This window comes from Geotrypetes seraphini, chromosome 1, assembly GCF_902459505.1.
Source record: "Geotrypetes seraphini chromosome 1, aGeoSer1.1, whole genome shotgun sequence".
Classification (NCBI taxonomy): Eukaryota; Metazoa; Chordata; class Amphibia; order Gymnophiona; family Dermophiidae; genus Geotrypetes; species Geotrypetes seraphini.
Window position 1 is genome coordinate 211,550,476 of NC_047084.1, and position 15,364 is coordinate 211,565,839.

Sequence of the window (15,364 nt, forward strand, 5' to 3'; positions counted from 1 at the left end):
AGGTGAGGCTGGACTCAGGGCACTGATCTTTGACCTAAGGGCTGCTGTGGGAGCGAACTACTGGGCACAATGGACCACTGGTATGACCCAGCAGCAGAAATTCTTATGTTCTTAAATATGGAGCATGATTTTGAAGTATGTATTGAAAGTGGAGTGCTGGTTGCCCACTTAGTTTGTTGTAAGTAGTGTGTGTTGTATTGAATTATTTGGTGTTTATTTATATGTATGTATTTTTTTTATAACCCGCCCTGGGTAAGGGTGGGATATAAATAAATAAACCATAAACCACTTGGATTACTGCAGACCGATTCTAGATCTGAAGAATGTCAATGTATGTCTAAGAGTGCCTTGGCTTCAGATAGAAATTTCCAATTTTATTTATCATTTGATATACCAGCTATCAAGCAATAGCTAAACGATTTACAATAGGCATAATATTAAAAAAAACTATAGTAAGCCAAGATGGCAACAGCATAGGTTGGCTGTGCGTTTGCTCCAGAGTCTCCTCTTACCACAGTTATTTTACCTGCATTGCAAACACAATTTCCTACCTTAGAAATGCCAAAGCGGAGAGGGAGAAGCATCACTGGTGCCTCGCGACGCTCTGGGCTTCCGTGGTCTGCAACATTGAGGACCTCATCCGGCGCATGCAGGGCATGCCGATGGTGTCAGAGACATCCCCGCTGGAGACACTGCAAAGAAGCGGTATGCAGCAGTCCTCCTTGGGGCTTGAGATGACCTTTAGCCCTGACATGCTAGCACCGTCCCCGCATCCCCAGACTACCAGTTCCCCGAGGGAGGGGGAGCTTCCAGGAATCGGAGTGCTTCCTCCTCCGGAAGCAGTGGAGATCATTACGGGGAATGGAGATTAAGGTTCCCAGCTTTTCCAAGGGAGCCTGAATATGGAGTTGGATGACTTAACAGCTACTGGGGCTGGTTCAGCCCAGCCAGAACAGCAACGGGAAGACTTGCCAGTGGCTGAGCAAAAATCTTTGCACTTACAATTTCCTCAATTTCATAAGTCCCAGGAAGTAACGTTGGATGCCCTGTGGGACTTGGTAGCTAATATTCCTAAAACTATAGCTTCTCAATTTCATCAGATGGAACAGTGATTTAAAGAGCATGATAAAGATATTTCTGAATTGAAGAAAATTACTTGTGATTTTAAATCACAAGTAGAAAATCAGCAACAAGACAATAAATCTTCAAAATTAATACAGGAGACACTAATTAAGGACAATATGAACTTAAGAACAAAACTTGAATCACTTGAAAATTTTTCAAGAAGTAATAATTTTAGATTAATTAATTTCCCTAGGATTGCTACAACAACTCCTAGGGAAATGTTGAACTGTTACTTAACGGAAATATTCGGAATACCTGAGTCACCTATACCTCCACCCATACAGGTTTACTATCTTCCTGTTAAGGACCAAAAGAATCCACAAGTGATTCAAGACCCATTGGATGTATCAGCCTTATTAGAGACTTCTGATAGGGAAGTAGCCACTCCGGCTACCTTGCTTCTCTCAGTTGCTCTTACCTTAGACAAAACGAGGCTTTTGAAATTATACTTTAAAAATAAGCACAAAGAGTTCTTAGGTTTGAAAAGTTCAAATGTTTCCTGACTTGGCCAGAGACACACAGAGGCGCAAGAAAGAATTTATTTTATTTAGACCAGCTATTACAACCTTGGGCGCTACTTTTTTTTCTTCAATACCCTTGTAAATCAAATAAATTTGTTTTCTTTGAGCCCTCACAACGGACAACATTCCTGTCTCTGTCGAGGCTGGAGAATGCTCAATGAAGGATAGATGACTGCCCTTAGCACAGATTAACCTATAACTGTTTTTTTTTCCCCTTAATAAATAAATTGCTTTAATTCCGTTTAATTTAATTCTGGATCTTATATGAGGACTCGAGCTAGATTTAAGTTAGGATTTTTTATTCTTTGAATCTGTATAATGTTGTTCTGGATGGTTTTCCTTTACCTCTTGAATCTTGCTTTCTGTACAAGTTAAATCTTGATTGTGTTTATTTGAAAATTTATAAATAAATAAATAAAAACTATAGTAAAAAAAAAATAAAAAAATTAATTAATTAAAAACAATATCTGGTATGATATGATAAAACTGGGGTACAAAACAGACATGAACAGACAAGGTCATGGGAGAGAACATTGGGGAATATAATTACATCGAGATACAAATAAAATAAAAGTGATGAGGGGGGAGTGGAAAGTCACAAAAGGGAGAGGGTCGCTTCTTAGGAAGTGTTTGTAGTTCTCGGCTAAAGTGTTTGTCTGTCTTTGAGGAGGAATTGAGATCTCAGATTCCATATGCATCCCTGAAGAGAGAGGTTTTAACTTTGGAATGGAATTTTTCCAGCGAAGGTTCTAGCTTAATGTCCAGTGGAAGAGCGTTCCAAAGCTAGGATGTGGTAACCAAGAAAATGGCTTTTCGGGTGGTATCATAGAATAGTTCACGGACAGAGGGATTTGCTAATAAGTTCTGATTATTGGATCTTAGTGTTCTGTAGGAAGAATAAGGAATCAAATGTTTATCAATAAATGTTGAAATATGAGTGTTTAGTTTTGTAAGCAAGGAGAAGTATTTTAAAGGTGATGCAATGCATTATAGATAGCCATTGGGCATCATGAAGGAGGAGGGAGGGTAACATGATCAAATTTCTTAGCTTTGTAGATAAGTTTGACTACTATATTTTGCAGAATTTGAAGTCATCAAATTTATTTTTGCGTTATGCCTTGGTAGAGCAAGTTACAGTAGTCTATATGTGATATTACTAAAGTGTGGAAAAGTATGTTAACAGATGGAGGGTATGATTGAGCATATGAGTTTTAGTTTGAAGAAGCATCTGTTTGTGAAATTTTTGTCCAGGATTTAATTTTTGAATCCATTTGAATCAGTATGGTATCTATGCTGATTGGTAGTGTAAAGTCTTCTTTTTCTGAGGTTGGGAAAAGTATGCCTTTGGTTTTAGTGATGTTTAATACTAGCATGTTTTCATGAAGCCAGGCACTGATTTTTTGTCAGCTTGGTGTTTATTTCGAATTTCGTCTATGATTTGTGGATTGAGAGGGTGAATGAAGTAGTTGGATGTCATTAGCATAGGCGAATACCATGAATCCTATTGACTGAGTGAGTGTTAGTAATGGGAGCTAAAAAGATATTGAAAAGCAACAGTGATAATATGGAGCCTTGAGGGACTTCATGATTTTGGGTTATAGTAGAAGATATTGAGTTGTTAGTTTACTCAGTAGTTATGATCCTGGAAGTATGAGGAGAACCAGTTTAATACTGTGCCAGAGATTCCCGTGGATTGCTGTCTTTTGAGGAACAGATTGTGATCAATCATGTTGAAGGCTGCAGTGATAAGACAGATTTTCGATGATCTCTAAAGTAATGGATAGCCGTCATTAGACCGATTAGTGAGGTTCAGTTGAAAAGTGGGGCCGGAATCCAGTTTGATTAGGGTGGAAGGCATTGGGGGTTTTTTTTCTAGAAAAGAAGAGAGTTGGTTAAATACTAACTTTTCTGTGATTTTGGATACAAAGGGAAAATTTGCTATAGGCTGATAGCTGGAACACTGGTCTACCTGAGAGTTTTCAGATTTGAGCTTGTGAAGTATCGTGGCTAATTTTCAAGGCTTGGGAATAGTTCCCGATTGTAGACTTTTACTTATCATTGCTTGAACAAATGGACCAAAGATGGGGAAGTTTTTTTTTAAGAGTGATGGGGGATATTGATTCCAAAGAGTTGTTTGAAGTATTCATAGTCTTAATTGTTCAAAGGATGTCTTCTGCAGATGGTGTATTGAATTCGGTCAAAGAACTGAAAGAGAGATGAGGTTCAATGTTGGACGAGCCAGGGGGTTAAGGGTATTTCTGACTGTATTGATTTTGTCATCAAAAAAGATTTGGACGTCTAGCGGTTCAATTTTTGAAATTAGATATTTCTGTGCTTCCAAATTTGGACTTCTGGGAAATGTCCAAATCCAGACTTAGGTGTCTTTTTCAAAAATGGCCTTCTCTGCATGTAAATTAAGGCTTACACCCAATTTGTATGCATAATTTAATTGAATGAGCCAATTAGCACTGATAATTGGGATCTTAAAGATCAATTATTGGCACTAATTTTATTTAATTAAAATTTATGCATATAAATTTAGGTGTGGGATCTGTGCGTAAATTTTATACTAATCCAAAAAGAGGATGCAGAAATGGGAGAGTCCTGGGTAGATCGAGAGCATTCCTCCATGTCTCATGTGTAGTTATAGAATAAGGGGATACCTGCACTTAATTTAGGCATGAGGATTTGCACCATGTTTCTGTTGGGTTAAATAGTCATGCCTAAAATTAGGTGTTTTTCCCCATGCCAAGTGCTATTCTATAAACAGTACGTAACTTTGAGCGTCATTTATAGAATAGTACTCGGTGGTTTTTTTGTGGCACAATTTTTTTAGACACCATATATAGAATCTAGTCCTACATGTGAATCGCTGTTGCAGGATAGAAAACACACTTAATTTTAAGGTCTACCTAACCACTTCCCCTTTAAGTTTGTATGTGCCATGAGTGCATACAGTTCCATATGGCTTTTCAGAAATCTCTGCCTACGTGTGCATGTCCCTTTATATATGCAGAATCTTTTTTTTTACATATACATACATATATATAGCCTTATTATTCTAAAATCCATGCCTATATTTATAACCTTCTAAAGCACTTACAAAGGCAATAAGTTGGAAACAGTTTTTTATTACTCTAAAATATAATTTTCAGACATTCAAAAGTGCAACAGTTAACATGGCTGTGGAGTATATCACAGTCATAGAAAAATTACAAAACAAACAAAAAAAATTCAATGGCAGTGATACAGCTTAGCATAAATGTTTTGGCAGTATTCCAAAAGATGATATTGACATACATATATACAAAATTGATGTATAACATCATCATAATTCCATCCTATATTAGATAATAGGACTATTTTAATTCATCAGACCTCATTTTATGTATTATATGGCCTTTACAAAAATGAAACTGTGTTCCTCTGGCCAGATCTTTCTGATTGTCATTTAATATCTATATAAAACAGGAAGAATCAGCAGTCAATCGTTCCACATGCAACCAAAAAGAAATTAATGGTCAACGTTCAACCCAGCAACAATATCACAAAGCAGATCCTTTTTTTAATGGCTGGTATAAAAAAAAAAATAGAAAAAGCATAATATCAGATCTGAAATTTTAATTTGTTAAAATGATAGGTATGTGATTATGTGATTTTAGAATGATGAGAAGTTCCCAGAAAAGCAGGCTCCGAGTCAACCACTAAATAATCGTACTTGCTCCATTGAGATACCCGTAGCTAAAAGCAAGAGATTGATAGCAATTATCAGTGTAGCCACATGGAGTATCACTTTTACAGAATTAAAAATTGGGGATTGCTACAGTTTGTTTTTTAGCTATTGCATCATTAGGCTTCTCTCAACCAACAGCACACACCACGATTTAAAACCAATGGACTTCTGAGGGCCTCCTATCACATTATCTCAAGTAACAGACATTGAAGTTACAAGGGCTTTCCTCAATCTTCCTTTCAGCTGTAGAGTTGCTAATGGCTTTCATTATATCAGGACAGGTTGGTCCATTCCTGGATTCAGCTTATTGTAATCATGGATTTCTAGTTTCTTATTTCCCTATAGATACGCGTTTATAAAAAACACCTGTATACCAGTTAACCTGGTAAAAAAAAAAAAAAAAAGAATAGCATGGAAAATACAAGGGGAAATTCTGTAAATAGCGTCTATAAAGACAGGTGCTTACCGCCTGTCAATCACACTGGTACCTATTACAAAATCGTACCTATTGGTGCCTACATTATAGGCACCCAAGTTCTTTAGAGAATCAAATCTAGCGGCACCTAAATCCTTCTCTGCCCCTAACTTGGAGTTAGGCACCGCTATGGACTATGCAATAGGCACCTATCTTATGTAGAATCACACCTAAAAATATAGGCACCTATCACCCAATTAATTGTTACTTTTTTCAATTATGAGCTCACAATTGAAGCCAATTTACTAATTAAGTTGCTTCATGGACTGAGAACCAGGAAGGCATAGTTCAAATCCTACAGAGTCCTTGTGATCCTGGGCAAGTCAATTAATGCCCATTGCCTCAGGTCCAAACTTAGATCATAAGCCCTCTGGAGACATGAAAATATCTATTGCAGTGAATGTAACTTGTTTTCATCCACAGCTGAAAAGGACATGAGCTAAAATTCAAAGCCCCTTCCCCTATACCCCACCATAATTACAGTGAGGTATATTTTTTTCTGTAGAAGTTTGGTCATGAAGCAAATTTTGTGCGTAGTTGATCTATGTTTTCATAGGTAAGCCATTGCTTTCCATGATTTTGCATTCCAGCAGCTAATTTTAATAACATTTTCCACACAGAAAGCTATGTGTGAAATTTCAGCCTTTGGGATGAAGAAACAGTTATCAAAAAATGGTTCCATGCACTAAAACAGCAACTAGTATACACTATCACAAATAGCATGCACTATCTCCCATTTATGCATGAAAATACATTTTTGTGACGTTTCTCCACTTACCCTCTCTTCTACAAAGCCGCAGCAGCCCCAAAGCCCTTTAAATCTCTATGGGCTGCAGGGCTGTTATCATGCGGCTTTGTAGAAGAGGGGGGTTAGTGTATTGGTATTTTAACATGAACATAAGAATAGCCATACTGGGTCAGACCATCATGCTGTTTCCAACAATGGTCAATCCAAGTTACAAGTACTTCTCAGAAACCCAACTAGCAGCAACATTCCATGCTACCAATCCAGGGCAAGCAGTAGCTTTCCCCATGTCTGTATCAATAACAGACAATGGACTTTCCGTGCAGGAACTTGTCCAAACCTTTAACACAGCTACGCTAACCACTGTTACCACATCCTCTGGCAACGAGTTCCAGATCATATCTATTTTTTGAGTGAGAAATATTTCCTATTTGTTTTAAAGATATTTTCTATGTAACATAGTGTCCCCCAGTTTGTAATTTTTGAAAGAGTAAAAAAAAAAAAATAATCATCATCTGTTTTTATCCCCTCCACAAAAAAAACAAAGCCAGAATGCATTTTGTTGTATAAAGTCCCTTTTTCTCTGAAAGCGCATAATTGATAATGGTCAATGTGGTTTGCATTTCAAAGGATATCCATACAAGCTTTAATGCTACGATTCTAGGAAGAGATCATTCAGTGGACTCTGTTGTGTTTTGTCGCTGTGAAGTATTTTCTGAGAAAAGAATCCATAGGTTTCACTAAACTCTCAAAGGAGTCCATGTATTAGACTTGTAGGCAGCTGAGGGATTGAATTTGTAACAGACTTGGGAAAGTTATTGATACTGTGTTCATTTGATCAATCTTTAAAAAATAAAAAAATAATAAATCATAATAAATACAATATGAGATTATGGGTTACATGATTCCAGCAATTAACACATCAGACACAGTGATTTTTATGCCACCACTGAAATCTGCTCATCACAGTAACAAAATCCATTGACATGAGAAGTGATCACATCATTAGGACCTGAGAAACCAGAAAGTCTAATTCAGCGGTCATAACAAACACATTTGCTATACACTTCTCCCTCAATATTTGCTGGGGTTAGGGGCAAAGCCGGCCCATGAATATTAAAAACCCGTGAATAATATTCGGGCCAGTTCTGACCCACCCCCCGCCTTCCCCCAGAATCTCGGACTTTACCTTAAGCCTTCTGAGACTCCCCGGAACCTTACCTGGTGGTCTAGCGGGCTTCTGGGCAGGAGCAATCTTCCTACACTCCTGCCCCATGCAGATCACTCATAGGAAATGGCTGCTGTGAGCTCCCGTCGTAGTCTTAAAAGACTACAGGAGCTCACGGCAGCCATTTCCTATGAGTGATCTGCACGGGACAGGAGCGTAGGAAGATCACTCCTGCTCCGAAAGCCCGCTAGACCACTAGGTAAGGTTCCGAGGAGTCTCAGAGGGCTTAAAAATAGCCTAAAAAATGTAAATCGATTTAAAAAACAAAACACAACCCCCCCCCAAACACAAATAACCGAATCCGCGGATTCAGAGGGAGAAGTATAACATGTAGTTAAGATGTGTACATTTAAAATCATTTTTAGATAACATCATTTTTAGCTCCCAGATCAGCTCATCTTAACAAATAATCTTCCTATTTTGATGCACTATAAATTCAGTTCTGAGATGTGTGGCATGTAATTGAGAGTTGCATATTATTGAGTTGCATCCATAATATTTGCGATCCAGTTTCATTTCTTGCACTTCCACTCTGAATTAAAATGAGAATCTCAGAGAAAGATGAATGCATTAAAAAAGGGTTACTGATATTTTGTTACATAAAAATACTTAAGTACAGTACATTTTAAGAATCTTGGTACCACACAGGTTATTATCTACAGTTTTCTATCCACGTGAATGGGCAAAGTCATGTAGTGGTCATGATAATGTTGATTGATTAGTCTAACCAAAGTTCTTATGATACATATTGTCAACTAGTTTTAATCTAGAATAAGCATTAGTATTATTTATCTAACCACAGAACTGAATTCCTTAAATTCATAAAAATATGTTTAGCTACTTGTTTTGTTAAACAATTGTGCTTTTGCTGGCATTAGTTATCAAAAATACACTTTCTATTCATTAATGATGACACTAGAAATTAATTATAGAAAAAGTTATTTGCAACAAACTTTTAATATCCACAATCCCTTATAGAACTTTGCAATTATTTTCTTTTGCCTTTATCCACTATATAAAAATAACACTGTACCTTTAAATTTCAAAAGTGGTTTTTAACTGTCCTCTCAACAAAACTATAGCATGACTCAATATTGGGAAAGAAGATTCACCCAGGAAACACTGCTTGGTTTGTTCTTCAAGTCCAATAAAATGTTTACCTTTGATGTGAACGCATTTGTGATTAGGCAAAATTATTTACATAATTACATTAATGAAAATTAGCTGCAGAATGAATTATTTTCTTCAGTTATGAATGCCCTTGAGTCACAAAACTGCAGTTTTATGGCTTCTCCCTTTCTTCATCCACTCTGTATAACGATGACTGATACCGAGATGCTACTAAAGTATCACAACAAGGGTCTGTTCTTAAGACAGTTTTGATGCGTCCCATTTTTACCAGATTACGGACAATCTTTTCACCATCAGTTGACCCCTTGACTTGACAAATCAAATTTCCTTACATCCTTTTCTTTGTTTCCAATGTGATAAGTGGTTTGTCATTAGAAAAGTCAGAAGTCTGTAGATGGTATGGCAAGTTTCCCTTTAATTACTGATAGATGTCCACTCATCATGTGTTAAAGGTTACAGGAAGCTGTCTTCAACAAGGTCTGTGGAATCGATTCCTATGTCATCCATCATCTCAATGTCCTCCATGGTCTCATCCTCTCGCTTGATGAAAGTAGAGCTGCTGGAACCAGTCTCAATGGCACTTTCATCTGAGGTCTGAGAGCTGTGAAGACAGGACAATCTATCATGTAATATAGCCCAAACAGTGTTAGAGCAATGCTGTTTACCTAATACCTGGCACATAAAAACCATAGGAGCCCCTTTACTAAAGCAGGTAGACAAATTTGCACTTATAGCATGTTAGTTAAAAAAAATTTACACAAGTAACTGCAAAGCCTCCATAGTAATGGTTAGGGGCATACCCAACATAAGAATTGCCAAAGGTCCTTCAAGCTCAGTATCCCGTTTCCTATAGTAGCTAGATCCCAAGTAGTAAAGCAGATTTTATGCTGCTTATCCTAGGAATAAGCAGTGGATTTCACCAAGCCATACCAATAATGGCCTATGGACTTCTCTTTTAGGAAATTAGCCAAACCTTTTTTAAACCCCACTAAGCTAACTGATTTCACCACATTCTCTGGTGACAAATTCCAGAGTTTGATTACATGTTGTGTGAAGAAATATTTTCTCTGGTTTCTGTTAAATCTACTACTTAGTAGTGTCATCGCATGCCCCCCCAGTCCTAGTATTTCTGGAAAGAGTGAACAAGTGTTTCACATCTACCCTTTCCACTCCACTCATTATTTTATAGACATCTATCATATCCTTCCAGAGCCATCTCTTCTCAAAGTGAAGAGACCTAGTTGCTTTAGCCTTTCCTCAGAGAGATGTTGTCCCATCCCTTTTATCATTTTTGTCACCCTTCTCTGTACCTTATCTTCTCATACAGTTAACAAAGATAATCTGCTCAGTATGTAAAACCATTTAACCAGCCAAGATCGCCTCCTGGCCAGTTAAATGACACTTAACCAACTACCAAGCAATATTCAGTTATCTCCTAATGAATTTTGCTGCTTAGCAAGTAGCCAGTTATACTGAGTAATATTTAAAGCCAACCTGTTCAACTGATTTGAAACCAAGAACTCTTAAACAGCCTCACCCCCGAACTCTACTTACTTGCACTTGATGTCCCTACAATGTGACTCACTCTCTCTTCCTCCCTACAAATATTCATGTATTCAAAGACATCATTGTTATTCTAAGACTTCATTGTATTCAAGGACTTCATTGTTATTTCTTCGCTGACTGTCCAGCTCATCTTGTTGTAAACAGCCTCGAACTACTTAGACTTTGGCAGTATATAAAAAAATAAAATTATTATTATTAATTATAAAACTGGCTATCTGGTGATATTCAGTACATCCCCGGCTAAGTTTGGTGGCCAAATTAAATTGCTGAAATGCAGATGCACTTAACACAATCTAGTAAAATATTGTATCATATAAATGGGCACCTCCATTTAGATTCTCCAAAACTGCTTTCCGAGAGCCTTTTCTACAACACTTTCTGAGCATTCAGATTCTATTGTAGAATATTGTACTAGCATAAACTGGCACCAATGGATCTTATATTTATGCAGCTGCAGTTACACTAGCCACAGTTCTGGCATACATGCAGTTGCATACGTGTAGCAAGGGCACACATAACTATTCTGTAAGTTGCACCGGTAAGTGGGAGACATACCCATGTCCTGCCTGTGAACCACCCATGTGAACGTCCTCTAGTATTTACATGCTATATCACATATATTGACCAGATTGCTTTAACACCTACACTTAAATCAAATAGCTTTGATTTCTTATTAACAGTTAATTTCAGACCAATTGTGAGTATTTCTTCTTTCACTAAGGGCTCCTTTTATCAAGGTGCACTACGGGGGTTAGCACGTCGGACATTTCATCATGCGCTAACCCCCGCAGCAAGCCAAAATACTAATGCCTTGTCAATGGAGGCGTTAGCGACTAGCGCGGCAGGCGGTTTAATGCGCAGTATTCCGCACGTTAAACCCCCTACCGCGCCTTGATAAAAGGACCCCTAAGTTGATTGAGACTTATATGAGCCAACAATTTGCTAAATATCTAGACAATTTTTCTTGCTTGCACCCTTCACAATTTGGCTTCAAAACCCAACATATCACTGAAACCTTATTAATAACCTTGACTTCAGAGATTAAAAATCAGTTAAGCTTTGGAAAACAGGTTGTATTACTTCAACTCAATATTGGATTCTGTTGACTATTCTTTATTGTTGAACAGGTTACTTGAGATTGGATTTATTGGCAGAAGCTGTTGTTCTCATACTTGGAGTCCAAAATGTGGCATCCTTCAGGGATCCCTCTTGTCCCCATTGTTTTTTAAAATCTTTTTACGAGTACTTTAGGGCTTATTATTCCAAGTGCTTATGAATTACCTTTTTGATATACACAGATGACATTTAAATGTTAGTCTCAGTTCTAGACAATTTAGATGACACATTAGGTAAGATATTATCCTGTATGAGAAGGATTAAACATTGGGCAGTGGAAAATATGCTTAAATTGAACACTTACAAGACTAACAGATTACAAAGGCACTACTGTAGAATGCGCTCGTACATCCCGTAGTAGTCCCAGGATCAGCTAACACCAGTGTTGGATTCATCGCTTATACTGCCTTCAACCATAAGTCTTAAATACCACAATTAAAACGTTCTTTTAACATACTATATTTATAATTTTTGCTGCGATAAAAGTGCCACTCAATCGTGACATTCATTCCAGTAAGTGTATGTTCAATAAAGTTAATTAAATTGAATGGCAAGAACAGAATGACATTTTTATTATGCCATCTCTCTATTAAGGAGTGCGTCATAATCATTTGTTTAATTCATTTTTTTTTTTTTACCAAGTTATATTTATTTGGAATGGCTTACCTATATGCATCAGTGTTGAACCCAATTTTTTATCTTTTTATAAGATATTGAAAATTTTTATTTGATAAATTTTGAATAATTTATGTGGGCCTTAGAGTACTTGGAACTTGCTGGCTGATATTTAGCCAGTGGTGGCCAGTGTATTTTTAAACGTCGACTATTGCCAGCAAGATTAGCTCCCGATACTCGGGGTCCTTTTATCAAGGCGCGGTAGGGGTTTAACGCACGGAATACCGCATGTTAAACCGCCTGTCGTGCTAGTCGCTAATGCCTCCATTGACGAGGCGTTAGTATTTTGACTTGCCGCGGGGGTTAGCGCATGATGAAATGTCCGTGCTAACCCCCGTAGCGCACCTTGATAAAAAGGAGCCCTCAGTGTTGAGCCATGTCCAGGCACTGAAACTGAATATCTGGAGCTAACAGATAAGGTAGGGTTTTTAGAGGTCTGGGTGCCAGGATGGGCTTCCAAAACCCAGCAGTTTGTCGTTTTGGAAGGCCCCAAGCTCGGGGCCATATCTGATGTCCTCTGCATGTGCGTGGACATCGTAGCGATATCATCTTGTCAACATCTGCACATGCACAGAGGATATCCACACACAGCCCCGAGCTCAAGGAAGGAGACATGCAGTTCACGTGGAGGCGGAACTAAGAGCGGAACAGGGTGGGGCAGAACAGGGCGGAGCCATGTGTCCTCTTTTTTTAAAGCTTATACAGGTCCCGACTAATTTTCATCCATGGCCTTCATAAGACAGTAATGTAGGCCCTGGTTGAATCTCAGCTAGGACTCGCATAACCTTTTTTGTTTTAGTATCGTGATCTCCCTCCTGGCCCCCTCAGAAAGACCCCCCTTTTTTTACCTTCCCCTGCCAGTACTCCCACCCTCCTGGCATGTTGATCCCCCAGCCCGCTTCCCCGGCAATCTAGATAGCCTCCCCCCCAGGCCTACTTCTTCTCCCTAGTGGTCCAGTAGGGTGTTGGGGGAAGGAGTGCAGCCCCTTTGCTTCTGCTTCTTGTTGCTGGCCTGAGGAAATGGCTACCATGACCTCTCATGGCAGCTTGTGGTAAGTGTAAATCTTGCAGGCAATTACTTTACCACCAAAGAAAAATTATTTCCATTCTATTTCATCAGAAACTCTGTCTGATAACATGCACAGTGCGTTACCTGTGCCTGTTCCTTTTTCCTTGTTCATCATCCGAGACCGGGTCAATGTCAGGCAGGGGAATGATATAACCGCTGTCTGCACTGAGCCTCTGTTCATCAAAGCCACTTTCCCGGTCCTTCAGCTTATCTTCATTCTTGTATGTGACGCCACTGTACGTGTTATCACACTCCGATCTCATGCGTGTGACAGCAGGATGGTCACTCTTGAGGAAATCGCTGTGGATTTTTTCATAGCTCTGTAAAAGGATATTTAAAAAAAAAAAAACCTTCTATATGTGTATATCATGTGAAAGGTTCACTTAAGTGCAACTCACCTCTAATTAAAATCTAACAACATCATGCTGCTATTTCTGAATTAGCAAAAAGTTTCAATAACCCTATTTGCCATGGTGCTCTCTACATAATCCTTAATTTGATCCACAAAAGAAAATCACAACCTGCAAAAAATCCAGTTTAATCCACTAAACAAATCATAGCTGATTAAATGAAATAAATGCAATAAACCTTTTCCAATTGCTGACCTACCTTCTTGAAAATGGATTCACTCAGTTTATATAAATCTGTAATTCTGCACCAGATGGTTGTCTGACAGCTACATAGCTCATAAAGGGCACTTTTTACTAAAGTGCATTAGATTTTGCAAGTAATGGATCCCTTTTATTTAACTGCGATAACGGTTTTTAGGACAGGGAGTCGCGCTGAATGCCCTATGCTGCTCCCGATGCTCATAGAGTTCCTATGAGCATCAGGAGCAGCGCGAGGCACTCAGCACTGCTCCCTGCGCTACAAACCGCTATCACGGTTTAATAAAAGGGGGCCAATGTGCTTTACTGTAGGAAATTAACTTGTAACAAAGGCAAAACTAACATGGCACTTAGTGGGGAACATACCAACATGTAACTTAAAGTTGCTACATTAGAATCCGTCTAGCCCAGACCATTTTTTTCTACATTCATTTACTGGACTAGAGTACAAAAGTTAGAATCAACCTCTCATATATGTCCACCACCAGCTAAATCAGATCCGATAAAATACTGATTTTTAATGCATATACCTTCTTGTATTCCCCAGGCAAAAGGCTTTCAACAATTTCACTCAAATGATAAAAGGACGGTCTTTTTTCTGGTTCTGTATTCCAGCACTTCACCATCAGCTCATACCTGAGGACAAGATAGAGACCAGGGTAATCAAATAATTCAAATAAAAAAAGAAACACAATAAGGGCCATAGTCTAGAGCCTAAAAAATCAGCACCGACTAGAATGGTGCTTAGCTTAATTCTATAAGACAGTGACTTTTTTTTTTTTTTTGAGTCATGGACCTCTTTAAGAATCTGATGAAAGCTATGGACCCCCTTCCCCAGAAATATTCACATAAACACAACTTTGTATGCAATGAATATAATGTACTTTATGTATCAAGATTTGATTGTCTTGTCCATACGACATATACAAACCTCCTCTTCTATGAAAGTGCTAATAGAGAGTTGTGTTTTTTTAGATTGTTTACTTTAAAGTTTACTTTCCCCCTCTTCTACGAAACTGTGCTAGCAGTTTCTAGCGTGGGGAGCCGCGCTGAATGGCCTGCGCTGCTCCCGACACTCATCGACTTCCTATGAGCATCGGGATCAAGTGTGGGTCATTCAGCGCAACTCTCTGTGCTAGAAACTGCTAGCACAGTTTCGTAGAAGAGGGGGAAAGTGTTATTAAACTTTAAAGTAAACAATCTAAAAAAAACACAACTTTTTTTATGCAAAAAGTAATGGCCACTCATAATTATGAAATAGAATCCTCTTGTGCAAATTAAAACAGATCTATTACTACTATATCTACTCTCTTGCTATCTGTGTATAATGAATATAAATGTTAATTTTTTTATCTGATCGTCATGGACTCCC

The 15,364-nt window shown here is 38.2% G+C and overlaps 1 protein-coding gene across 3 annotated transcripts in view; it reads right to left on the minus strand.

Annotated features, from left to right (window-relative positions):
• Positions 1-8,052: 8,052 nt before the first annotated feature.
• Positions 8,053-15,364, minus strand: part of PDGFRA (platelet derived growth factor receptor alpha) — a 92,535-nt gene continuing 85,223 nt past the window's right edge. For all 3 annotated transcript variants that reach the window (XM_033945368.1, XM_033945376.1, XM_033945358.1), the window contains exons 21-23: positions 14,523-14,628; positions 13,469-13,704; positions 8,053-9,559 (exon numbers count right to left, since the gene is read on the minus strand). In XM_033945368.1, the coding sequence (XP_033801259.1) occupies positions 9,412-9,559; positions 13,469-13,704; positions 14,523-14,628 (490 nt within the window). In that variant the 3' untranslated portion in view covers positions 8,053-9,411. The remainder of the gene's footprint in view (positions 9,560-13,468; positions 13,705-14,522; positions 14,629-15,364) is intronic.